This window comes from Perca flavescens, chromosome 15, assembly GCF_004354835.1.
Source record: "Perca flavescens isolate YP-PL-M2 chromosome 15, PFLA_1.0, whole genome shotgun sequence".
Taxonomy (NCBI): Eukaryota; Metazoa; Chordata; class Actinopteri; order Perciformes; family Percidae; genus Perca; species Perca flavescens.
Genome location: NC_041345.1, coordinates 11,024,498 through 11,037,501, shown reverse-complemented (window position 1 = coordinate 11,037,501; position 13,004 = coordinate 11,024,498). Strand labels below are relative to the sequence as shown.

Genomic DNA, 13,004 nt, shown 5'->3' with positions numbered 1-13,004 from the left:
CGTAAATTCAAGAAATCCTGCAATTAATCTGTTTTGATGTTTACTTGAATTTCTCTCTCTTCTTCTTTTTTTTTTTAGCAGCAGTTAAAAAGCTATGAATCATATCTCGTGAGAATGAAAATATATCTCAGAACTCTGGAGCTTTGGTGGACCTGATTACTAAAACGCACAAGCATACTCTTCATGTTTCATCATCAGCACCATTATCATCTTACTCATCATCAGCACTGCCGTTTATTGCACGTGGTCAGATTACAAACGGGAAGATTTACAAGGGCAAGTTAGGCCTTAAAGTTTGCAGTCTAGCAGTGAGTTGGTTTTAACAGTTTTAATTTTAAAAACACTGTTAATAATTTTGAAAAGGATTTACTTACTGACACCAGTGAGACATTTGATGGCTGTATGCACAACAACATTAGAGACTGAATCACAGGAAGTCCCAAACTGTGACCCTGTGTCGAGTTGAGTGAGCGAAGTTTCTTTTTTTTTTCTTCTTTTTTTTTTTTTAAGGGGCCGTGATTTTCACCATCATTGACTGTGTTTTCTGACAGCACCCAATTTTCAGCACCTTGGTCCATCAGACCTTTACAGTAGCCTATGTGAAGGATCCAGGCTGCACTGCGCCAATAAGAGGCCACTTCTTTTAGGCACAAAGCCTCCATTCATTTGACTTTGCTTTGTGTCTCTGGGACACATGACCCAATCTGACCATCCGGTACTCCTGCGAGGAAACTCAGTCTGGTTTCTGGCTCACCAATGATCACTGTCTAAGCTGTTATTATCAGAATTTCGTGGTGTGATTTAATTGAAATTTGGTGGCGAAGCGCAGTTTTCTAGAAATGCTTTTTTTGACGCAAAATAATAAACAGTATAGGCTACACTGCAACATTGGCGACTTTGCTGTGTATTATAGCCTAATCTGTTATATTCTGCATTCGTCCGCAATGTTTTTTGAAAATGTGTGTATTTTCAAAGTTGTGACGGTTTCAATATCATCCAAACTTCAAGGTTTCGGGACACATGGAACAAAGGCTTTTTCTGCAGCTGTGACAACATCTGGCCAACTTCTCCATATGAGTGTAATTTACTCAACAACATACCCATCAAGAACCTCAACCCTTTGATCTGATGCTGCCTTCGGGCCTAAATGTAGCCTGTATACAAGCTTTATGCAAACCTAGAGAGAGGCCTTCTTCTTCGCTCCAAAGTCTTTATACCTCCACAAGATGTCGCTACCAGGAAGACCGTGAAACGGTCCCAAACTATTTTCGCACAAACGCACCCTGAAAGTTAAAACGAAGTGAAACCAGCCATCCATAGTGGATTAATTATTGGTGAAAGCTGGTACTCATCTACAATATTAGCGGCTGTTGAGTTACAGCCTCCTCCTCATTGGGTGAGGTCATTGTGTGTTGCATCATCCCGCCACTAGATGCAGCTCGAACACAGAACTAAGATGAGCTGCTGGTATAGTAATACCAGTAATACATAACCTCAGTCAGTACAAACTGGTGATTTGTTTACTTTTGGAGAAGGGTAGGTCAAATTACACTCAATTTGATCATTTTTACTTAATTGTTCTATTTCAGTTTTGCTATTTTCCTGTATAAATGTAGACTATAAAATGCGCAGTATACTGAGCCCTTGAGTAAAAATAAAAAAATAAAACAATAAACCGCTGACAGCTTCTTAGAAGTGGATGAATTACTGTGCAGAAAGGCGGACTGATATTAACAGATGGCTGAAGGGTTTCAAACTGAGTGTCTCTTTAGAGAGCAAAGACAAAGACCTGCAGACTCCAGCAGTCTCCCCAACAACTGGATCAGTCCTAATTAGGGAGGGGGAGAGAGACAGACAGAGACAGACAGAGAGAGAGAGAGAGAGAGAGAGAGAGAGAGAGAGAGAGAGAGAGAGAGAGAGAGAGAGTCCCGTGAAGCTGGTCACAGTGTCGCGTCGCAGCAGAGCGTGGAAGTAGCCTGCTCTCGATAACTGACAGACGGACTTTCTAGCCATGCACTACCGTCCACTTCAGTCTGAAATTTTATCTTCATGTGGATGAGATGTTGCCAAATGTGATTATTTTGATGTGCATCCTGAGTCTTCAGTTACTGCACTGCGCGGCTGATCTCTGCAACTGGACTGGAAGGCAAGCAAAATTTCTCAATTCTGCAAGATTGTTGTATTTTGAAGAGGGAAAAAGAGGGAGAACATATTGAAGGCCAAACTGACCTTTTGAAAGACAACGCTAAATTGTTAACTTATGTTGTATATATCCGTTAAAAGCCATTAATACGAAGAACAACTTTTGGCTTACTCGGTGTTGTGAAAACGCCCAGAAAGGGTCTGCATACAATCTGAACAAACATTAACTGCAGACTTGATGATAAAAAATAAAATAAAAACTTGTGTTATTGACTTATTAACATCTAGCCTTTAACTGCAGAGTGCATGCGTATTAGATAGTAATAAACATATAAGCATTTATTTATGAAATATTAGCATTTAAAGTTGCATTATTGTCAAGTGTGGATAAACTCAATAAGGATAACGCAAATGGGATGATCTATAAAGAACATTGTTGAATTATGTGAATTTCTCGTTTTTTTCCCGGTCATCCAGCGGTTTTGCCGCTGGTGTGGACTCCAGGATTGTCCTCCAGGTGCAGTTGCGCTGTACAGAGGGCTCGGTGAGGTGGATATACCCTGGCCAGGCTCTCCGGGTGGTCCTGGAGCCCAATCTGTCCTCCTCCCAGAGCACCACTGTCTGCATCAAACCGTCTCCCTCTTTCCGTGGAGCCAGCGTGTTCATTGAACGAGCCGGGGAGCTGGAGCTGCTGGTGACAGAGGGCGGGCGGCCCGAGCAGCAGGTGTTCTGTTTCCGGGCAGATGGTCCGCACAGGCCCGTAATCTACCTCCAGTCCAGACCGCAGAGTGATGGACCCTGGAGCAGACGCACGATGGGCTTCAGATATGAGCTGCTGGGCAACAGGACTGCTCTCAACGTGGGCCACAGCGGGCTTCAGGGTGAGTGGACCCTCTCTGATTTTGCATTATGATGACCAATCTGAAAAATATGCATTTATAGAATGTGTAACAAATGGCATTATTGATTTAATAAATCATTAACTAAAGCTTCATAGGTCAGTTATAAGCCATTATAGCCATTTTTCCCACAACCTATTAACCCCATCTATGTTCTTATTAGTGGTTTATAACTGTTTTATTAAGCATTAGCACATGCAATTAAGCTATTAGTTACAATTAATAAACCCTTTATAAATGGTACCTATTGTGTGAATGCTGATTCACACAATCACACACAATATGACATACTACACTATGACTTTCTTTTTTTTGTTTTTCTTTGTTTTTCTATACTATATTGACTTTTTTATCACTTTTTCTGCTATTCAGTGTCACAGTGGCTCAGTGTTGCGACTAGCACCAACAAGTAGGCACTCCAGACTTTAACCCGTGGATCCATTCCCAGTCAGGGCTTGCACTTTTTGTGTGGAGTTTGCATGTTCGTCACTTTATTCAACATACTATAGTATTACTTTTTTTTGATATTCTATACTATGTTTTATTTCACATTTTTTGACATACTATACTATGACTATTTTTTATCACTTTTGTCGACATACTATATTGACTTTTTATGACTTTTTTTTAACATACTATACAATGACTTTTTAATGACTTATTTCAACATACTATCTACTATGACTATCTAATAGCACCAGCAAGTAGGCACTGCAGATGCTGACCCCTGGATTGATCCCAGTCAGGACTTGACATTTTTTGTGGAGTTTGAATGTTTTTCCAGACTTTCTTTGACAAACCATACCATGACTTTTTTATGACTTTTATCGACATACTATACTATGACTTATGTATCACTTTTTTGACATACTATACCATGACTATTTTTCTCAGACTATACTTTTTGTCACTTTTTCTACTATTCAGTGTCACAGAGGCTCAGTGGTCAGCAATGCTGCAAATAGCACCACCAAGTAGGCACTGTAGATGTTCACCCTTGGATTGATTCCCAGTCAGGACTTGGCAATTTTGTGTTGAGTTTGAATGTTTTTCCAGACTTTCTTTGACAACCATACAATGACTTTTTTATCAACATACTATACTATGACTTTTTATCACTTTTTTTCAACATACCATTCAGTGACTTTTTACCACATTTTTCGACATACTATACTATTACTTTTTTATCACTTTTTTCCGACATGCTATACTATGATTTTTTATCACTTTTTTCAACATACTACACTATGATTTTTTTCGACATACCATATAATGTTTGTATTTGTTTTAGACATTCTATACTATGACTTTTTTACAATTTTTTTCAATAAACTATAACATGACTTTTTATCACTTTTTTGAAGTAAGTATACTATGACTTTTGGACATGCTATACTATGACTTCTTTTAAAACAAATCTATTCCCCTTTTTAATAAAATGTTGTTATTATTCAACATTTCAATGAAATTCATATTAATTATAACCATTCCTTTTAGTTAGACATTGGCACCAAAAATTCAAATAAAATCTTAAAACCTTCTATTGCATTAACTGTTGTGGAGTGTGATGGACTGACCAGTCCTAATTCCTTGGAGAAATAGTGGTTATTTAATTATAGACCCCAATCATGCTGACTGGAGCATGCAGCTGCTGGTCAGTGTGTGTTTTGTCTGGTTTCCATCGGTGGGACAAAGCAGCGAGGACAGAGCAGACCACAGAGCAGCTGAAGGGCCAAGGGGCATGAATCGAGACCGTAAATACTTTGCAGATTCCACAAATGCCTTTTTATTGTCTCGTTATTAGCATTTATCCATGTGTGCGGGCCTGTCCCAATGTGGTGATGTCATTGTGTCCATAATAGACAGCTGCTGGATTATCTTTTCTGCGTTGCCAGTCTTGCAGAAGCGTTTGACTCCTGCAGTCTCCTGCATTGGCACAGGGTCATTCAATTAGGTGGACACAATAGGAGTCAAACACGGAGTCAGGACTCGTGAGTTTTTTTGATCAGGAGGCGGCGTGGTGGGCAGAGCAGAAACACAGGAGCCGCATTCCTTCATCAAACCCCTGGTTTCTTTAATCTTTGATGTGAGGAGGGAGATGAATGAAGCCGGTATGTTTGTCAGATTTTAGGCCGGGGAGTGAAACGGAGGAGGATTGACACCCAGCTATCAATCATAGTCATAGAGCTATGCTGAGTTATGCATGGTTTGGGAGAGGGTGATTATGATTGACAGATTTGATGCAGGTTTTCATCATCTTAACTGTCATTTTCTGTTCTGATTGTCTCTACTCACAGCTTCATGCCGACCCTGCAATGACACAGAACTCCTCATGGCTATCTGCAACAGTGACTTTGGTGGGTACATAATATTTCTAATTCTACAAACCCAAGATCTGTCACTTGTTGTACTATACAGACACACTGACAGAGCCCCATTAAAGTCATACTAAGATATATTGGAGATATAAACAATGTAAGGTATAGTAGCCAAAGAGTAACAAAAAAAAAAAAAAAAAACCTGAAGAATATCAATGTGATTTGCGTGATATAATGGTGGATGTATAGTGGCATAAATGAGAGTGAAGTGTGAAAAACTGAACATTAAATCTCATTTGTTGAATGTAATTTAACACACTCATTCAATTATTTGTGCACAGTATTAACATGCATGTGCTTACTTGCATGTACCACTTTATGCAACATGTTTATGCAACTTTATACTTCTACTCCTCTACATTTATTTAGGTAGTATACAAATATTTCACTTTTTTACACTCACTAGTTCATCCACAGATTTTATGTAAAAAAATGTGAGATCCCCTTATAAAATATGATTTAGTGTCATACGATATAGCAATACCACTACAATATAAAGTACATCAAATTAGCTCCACAAGTTGCTACAACACTAAAATGTTGCTTACATGTTAATGTTGAATGGACACACTTTTAAAAGCTGTTCTTATGGTCTGGTTTGTGCTCAAAAAGCAGCGACTCTGCTGACAGTGCAGAGGAGGTCAAACAGATGTCAGGAGGAGCTGCAGAAAAGGAGAGACCTGTGCTTTAGAGCAGAAGTAATCTGTCCACTGGGCTTCATTTACGTGCCTCAATCTCACAAACCTGCCATGTTCGTTTAAAGATAAGGGATAGTTGAGCAGCTAAGGTGTAAATGGAGAAAAACAAAGACAGAAAAGAGAGAAAAGAAAAAATAACTACTAAGATTTCTACATCCAAAGCACACTGGTTTTTCACAATTTTTTCACTTTATTTCCTCAATGCATGGTGTGTATAAACTTGGTCTTCCTCTTCGTTCTTTCAGTGGTCCGAGGCCTCATCGAGAAAGTCTCCCACGACTCTGAACATCAGACGTCGCTGGTGGAGGTGTCAGCAGCAAGGGTGTACTGGCAGCGCAGTGGAGTGTTTGAGCAACAAGCAGCTGCCTCTGGGTCACCTCGGTCCGTCCCGTCTTGGCGTGGACACATCCACACACTCCTGCAGTGCCATGTGAAGCCTGGGGATGGAGAGTTTCTCTTCACAGGGTCAGAACACTTTGGGGAAGCTTGGTTAGGGTGTGCCCCACGATACAAAGACTTCCTGTTTGTCTACCAGACTGCCTGGGCAGCACGACGGAATTCCTGTGACTTCCCTTTAGACTGAGGAAGTGTGTTGTTTTAGCCCTACTACTGAAGCTGGCCAGTCTTTATCCACAGGCATCCTCACCCCTATCCTGGCACTGTGGGATCCCTGTGATGTTGTCGTGTGACAGCAAGGTGGTATCCAGCATCAACAGCATGGACAAAGCTATTGAATTGCTGGTAAAATACACATTTGGAGGAGCTGAGCAGAAGCAAACAGCAGGGCCTCCTGCCCAGAGGCCCAGAGAGGACCGGCCTTTGTCTCCCTCCCATCAGTGCCCTCAGTCCTGGGAGACCGAGAAGGGGTTGGGTTGCTGCTCTCTCTTTGTGCTTCTCCCCACATCAACCGTTGTTCACTTTGCTGGCTCTGTGTGACAATTGCCCCCTTAACTGAGGTGGGAGGGAAGACTAAAGCACGGCCATTCATAATCGCCAGTTTGTCCCATAGTGAATAGGCTTTTACATATATGATTGTGAAGTTATTTTTTATACTGATTCATCTTAAGTTTCAAATCCTCTTTGTTTTGTCTATTTTTCTTTTAATTAAATATCTTTGCATCTAATTCAGGATTATTGTGTTTATAATGCAAAATAAATCCTCCACTATATGAGTAATCATATTTGTTTGCATTTATTCAAAGGATCATGTGCTACATTGTTGCATACTTCTCTGTTTTTAAAATGATTTTCCCTTAGATCTGTTCAGTTACCATACTGGCATTGGGTGTGTCAGTAGTACTATTTTACAAATTTAACTCAGAGACTACATGAGATCTTTTATTTATTGAGACTTTTGGTAAAAGATCAGCCTTGACTGGACATGATATTTTAATATTTTAATTGTCCCAGGCTGGCAAGACAAAATTACCATCAAATCAAACATTTCCCCATTTTGATTTAGCAAGTTTAGCATACGCTGTTTTAATTAACAATACAAAAGAGAACATTTCTATAAGGTTTTTATCATCAGATACAAATATACATGTCATATTGTGTTTATTTTAGCAGCACAATTAATACAAAATAAAATTTCCAACACAGTAATTTGCAGATTTCTTTTTTTAAATTTAATTAACAGAGAATCTGGTGAGTTCATGTAGCTGTGTCTGATGAAGTGTTTAAAAGTGAACAGAGCTCATGATCAGTACATAGAAATCTAAATTTCATGAAGCCCTCCACCCCCTGGGTAAAGGCTTAAATGAACCAACACCCCCATTTCCCATCATATGCTTCATAATCTCTGTTTTTCTGAGGAGAATGGGATTTAGAGCTGAAGTATCCTACAAGCTTATTTTGGCCCTTTTCCTTCTGCATCCCATCTTTTCCCCTGTAATCAGATTCTTATGATAATAGGATAGCCTTACCATAAAATTAAATACCCAAATCTCCTTAGATGGCGAAAACCTCTGAGCAGACTGAATTGGAATTTTCTATTGAGTCATGTGGCCCCTGCATCACGGCCTGAGAAGACCAACGGACAGATGTGAGGCCCCAAAGCCTGGGGATCCTCCCCCTCGGCCCCTCCCAGAAGAGGGGAACAATTAATTGACTTTTAAAGCAACTGCTTTCTTTGCCTGTTCCACACTTCTCCTTGGCTGAGCAGGGCTCACAAATTGGTGTGTTGAACTTTTTATGAGGACTAAATAGCTGCCAATGAAAGTGTAAATGACTGTGTGGTGAATGGGGCCCACACAATGGCTCTGCAGTGACAAGGCCTCCGGCAGACATAATGACCATTGTCACGGCTGCTGTCATCTAGAAACCATCAGGGCTTGTGAATCTAAGAAGCTAGATGAGGGGTGATCCGTTCCTTTTACTTTCACTCCATCCACATTTTGACTTATTGTTTATATCTGCTCTATGCTCTTTCATATTTCTCTCTATTCCCCTTTTTGTATTATGTCTTGTCTTTCAGTTTGAGTTAGAACTTGATTTTAGACAAGCATCATATATATTTAAGATCTCAACCACTAAAAACATTCAAATGTACTTCTGGGAGTGTGTTTAGGCATTTTATAGCTTTATTACACATCATCAATTAGACAAATGACATTTCTTGCACAGTTTTAGATAGAAGAAATCACTGGCAATATGAAAAAAACATTTCCTGTGTTTTTACATATCTAAGTATCTATAAGACAAAACATCTTATTTTAATAAATATTGCCCAAAACCCAAAGTTTTTTTCATCCTGCAGAAGCCCAGTTTGAAGTCTCCTCCCTGGGTATTGTCCCAGGGGGGCCACCATGTCACATTTCCAAGCAAAATATAACCTCTCTGCAGGCTTTTGAGACCAAACAATTCTCATCTCTGGGAATTCCAGCAGGCTCTCATGGGGAACCAGCCCAGGAGGGCTCGGCCCAGAGCTGCTGCATGGTGCACCGGCAGGAGTCCACCAGGACTTTTGGGGGTAATTGGTTTATCCCACCGCCTGGCCTGCTTTCCCATGTGGGCCACTGCTGTGGGGAGGCCCAGGGGTACAATATGGAAACAGCATGATACCCTCCAGTGTCGAACAGGCATTCACTGCTCCGGCTATAGAGACGAGGGACAGGGTACCGGGGACACAAAGCTGAAGCAGGGATGTCTTTTGGCTTTGAAAAGGTTGCCATTTGGTCTCCTTTTAACGGTGGGCAGCATTTGTGGTTGAAAATCTGAAGTAATTGAATTTTAGGTCAAGCTTTTTTTTAAATGTTCTTCTCAATTGAAAATGTAATAAGTTCGAGAGTTTTTCTAAAGTCCACATAGTAATTGTTACTGCACCTGGTTGAAAACTAGATTTTCCTAATGTCCTTGTTGTCCTTAAAGAAAACACACAGTCAAGGCACTACAATGACAAAACAAAAATGTATTTCTCTGCACTAGAGAGATACGTTTACTAAGCTTACTAATCATCCACAACTGTGTTAAACTTTAACTTTACCCATAGCAGTGTGGCGAAACCACTATCATATTAAATAAACCTGTACGCTAAGCATAATATTCTGTACAAGCTTTATTTCATAACCATCAAACTTCAGCACTTGTTATTAGAGAATTAACAGTCAAGTTACACACTTAATGTGGTCAAAAAACAAACATAATTACCTATAATTAAGTGAAAAAGTCAAATTTGATTGCATAGCAAAGATAGCATAATCATACACAAACATCTTAGTGGAACAACATAAGGGGGTTATATTGTAACTGTAGATGATGAAGCAGTCTTGTGATTTATGTCACTTAAGTTCATTTCAGAATGAGTTCAATCTTCTTGTCTCCAAGGAGGAGTCTGCAAATGCAGGAAAACAGTTTGTAATTTGTTCAGTCAGTGATCAATCTTTAATCAAAATACAGTAATGTAAGGATCATTTAAAGTATGAAGTGTATAAGTTGTGTATACCGAACCAGTGCAGCTGCTATTAGACCTCCTGCGATGGGTCCCACCCAATACACCCAGTGTTTAACCCAGTAGTTGCTCACTCTGGCTGGACCGATGGCTCTAGTTGGGTTCAGACAGGTGCCAGATTCTTCTCCACTGATAGAACAAACAGGTATGAGATATTCAGATAAGTTCCCATTATTTATGTAGAAAACAATAATATTTATGTAGATTTAATCCACCCTTATTGTATATTTCAGCCCTAGTTCTATCACTGCTGCAGCATTAACATGACACACTAGGGTCCTATGTGATATTTAGCTATAAAAATGCAATATGGTCACAACATGTTAGTTTTTCACAGTGGTTGAGATCTACCAGTAGGCAGAGATATCAAACAAAATAATCCTCAGGATCACTGAAGATCTTTTGGGTTGATGAAGTTTATATATACCTAATTAAACCCACAGGAGCTTGTGAGAATACAAGCTTGTGTATGTCTCATAGAAATATTGCCTGCACACTGACAGGAAAAGTAAGAGGTTCTGAAGATGCAAGAATAATTTATGTGCAAATGTGGCACAATGTGAACATTTTGTCAATGGACCACATTAGCATCACCTGTGCACATGGAAAAAATTGATTATTTTTGCATTTAAAGAGCCTCCCCTACTTTCTATGTCAATGAGAAGGCTATATAACAATTGATTTTGGCTATAGGTGTTGTTTTTCTTTTTCTTGACAAGCCTGGACCCTTTGACACAATGTGACAGAAAAGTGTATTAACCAGGATACCCACCCAGGAAAACAGGGACTAATCAAGCCTAATTAAATCACTAGAGAAGAGAGTATATTCTCTACAGTATAGCTCTGAGTTCTCAGTTGATTTAAGACATGTGAAACTTTGCCAATAGTTGTTCTTTAACGTCAACAAAGGAGTTATAGTACCTTCAGCAAGGTCTATGCAAATAGGAATGAACCGACACTGCACGTTTCCCTCCATTTATTGGGATCATAAAGTCACCATCAGTCCCATGACAAACAGTTCATAGGTCCCATATAATATTGACCCTGGTAATATAGGCTATGTTAAGCAGATAAGGTGTGCCCTTTGTCTGAAAAGGCATGCTTTTGAGCTATATGAGCCTGAATGTCATAAACCCCATAACAAGGTCCATAACAAGGGAATTAACCATTACTGTAATGCAGGAAGACTAATTGGAGCATCATGAGAAAAATCCAATTCACTTCCATTTCCTATTCATGTTTAATGTTTGTTTGTTTGTTTATGTATGCACCTTTCACCAAGGCAAACAAGTGTACTTATTGTGGCAATAAAACCTTTTCTGATTCTGATTTTATTTGGGTGACGGCACAAAATCTCAGATACTACTAGTGATAAGGGACAAAATATCTTTTGGGCATTTTATTCTGATAATACAATGCATTATAGTGTAATTCTGTTCAAATGAAAATGTAAAATAATAATGTGAAAAAAGAAAAAAAGGAAAAGAAATGAACCAGAGATTGACTTTAGAGGCGTCTGTAATGGCAGAGCAGCAGCCACAAGGTGGCAGCAGAACACCAGAGTGCTGATGCGGTGTTTAATGATTGAATTTAACTGATCTCCAATCAGTCTGGAGGGAGAAACACATTACACGGATGTATTTAGCCATGTCTGAAGTGACCCAGACTGACACTGGATCAGTGGAGTAAATGCAACTAATGCAACTTTTTTCTTTTTCTTTTTGGTAAATTATAGCCGGTTTAATTTTAAACAAAATGTTTTTGTCATGTTTCTCCAATTTGTCCCACTAGTTCAGCAATTTATTTTTAATAATCAGCCTAATTTAACACTTTAATATGTTTTCTATTGAAAACTTGACTTCGTGACAAACCAATAGCTGAGTAAATGCTTTTTTCTTCTTCTTTTTTTTCCTTGCAAATGTATCACATGTCACCATTGGGCCATGTAGCATACAGTAGGGAAGTAAAGGCACTTCCTCCTTCCTACCAACCACAGTGGTTGGTCGCGTCTAAACCATTTTAATAGGAAGTCGGATACTCGTGTCAATTGGGATCCAGCAGCTTGTCATGATTTATTTCAACTAACGTCTTTGCGTTTCTTCCTACAGTCAAATGTTACCGAGTTCAATCAGTAAAACCATCCAGTTGTAGTGCGTAAAAGTGGTCGGAGCGAAGCCCTTTCAGGCACAATGGCTGCGACGTAGCGCAACTTTTATATCCACGGTGGATGAACGACAGCGCTCCGAGGTGCCGCTAACTTTTACACACTTGCAGGAGACCCAGAAGAGGAAGAAACATGAAGAAACAGTTTAATCGCATGAGGCAGCTTGCCAACCAGACAGTTGGAAGGTGAGTGTGTGTTTTAACAACATGCATTATTGCAAGTTGATATCATATAGGTTACATTCTGGCAGGCCAACACTGTTGCTTCTCATGGTTTGTCAATATTTAGTGTTACATCTGTCTTGGCGGAAGGGCTGGGCTGGGCTACGTTTTGTGCGTAATGTAGTTAAAGTTTGAGGAAAGTAAAGCATCCGTTTGAAGTTGAGTTATGTCAAAAAGAAACTACACCTGTCCACATGTCACGTGGACTTAGATTTGTTTTAGGACAAAACAAGGAGTTTGAAAAGGTGAATAGTTTTCCAGATGTCGTTTAATTCTTAGGCTTTACTATTCTCCTCCTATGTATGTGGGGGCTTATAGTGTGTCTGTGATAGTAATAAGTCAGTGACTTCTTTAGATTTAGGGCTGTAGATAATTATTTTCATTATCGATTAATCCTTTTAATGAAATACAAAGAAAAATGCCCATCATACGTTCTGTGAGCCCAAGATGAACATACATATATCTATTTTAAGAATGAAATACAACTGAGAAAAGCTGCAAATTCTTTCAATTTAGATGCTAGAACTAGGAAATATTTGTAATTGTTGCTTGA

The 13,004-nt window shown here is 39.4% G+C and overlaps 2 protein-coding genes across 8 annotated transcripts in view; both read left to right on the top strand.

The window, feature by feature from the left end:
- The first annotated feature begins 1,226 nt into the window (after positions 1-1,226).
- On the top strand, positions 1,227-7,125 carry LOC114569419 (meteorin-like protein). The gene is made up of 4 exons (XM_028599227.1): positions 1,227-1,246; positions 2,620-3,023; positions 5,339-5,398; positions 6,363-7,125. Exons 1-4 carry the CDS (start codon positions 1,227-1,229, stop codon positions 6,698-6,700), a joined length of 822 nt encoding a protein of 273 aa, XP_028455028.1. The 3' UTR covers positions 6,701-7,125.
- A 4,871-nt stretch (positions 7,126-11,996) lies between these two features.
- Positions 11,997-13,004, top strand: part of arhgap17b (Rho GTPase activating protein 17b) — a 24,723-nt gene continuing 23,715 nt past the window's right edge. For all 7 annotated transcript variants that reach the window (XM_028599338.1, XM_028599333.1, XM_028599332.1 and 4 more), the window contains exon 1: positions 11,997-12,415. In XM_028599338.1, coding sequence (XP_028455139.1) covers positions 12,363-12,415 — 53 coding nt within the window. In that variant the 5' untranslated portion in view covers positions 11,997-12,362. The remainder of the gene's footprint in view (positions 12,416-13,004) is intronic.

Bases quoted from the DNA above. Each gene is read 5' to 3' on its own strand.
- LOC114569419 (XM_028599227.1), top strand. From the start codon at position 1,227: ATGTCGCTACCAGGAAGACC. The intron at 3,024-5,338 runs GTGAGTGGACCC...CTCTACTCACAG, and splicing joins GGGCCACAGCGGGCTTCAGG to CTTCATGCCGACCCTGCAAT. The intron at 5,399-6,362 runs GTGGGTACATAA...TCGTTCTTTCAG, and splicing joins TATCTGCAACAGTGACTTTG to TGGTCCGAGGCCTCATCGAG.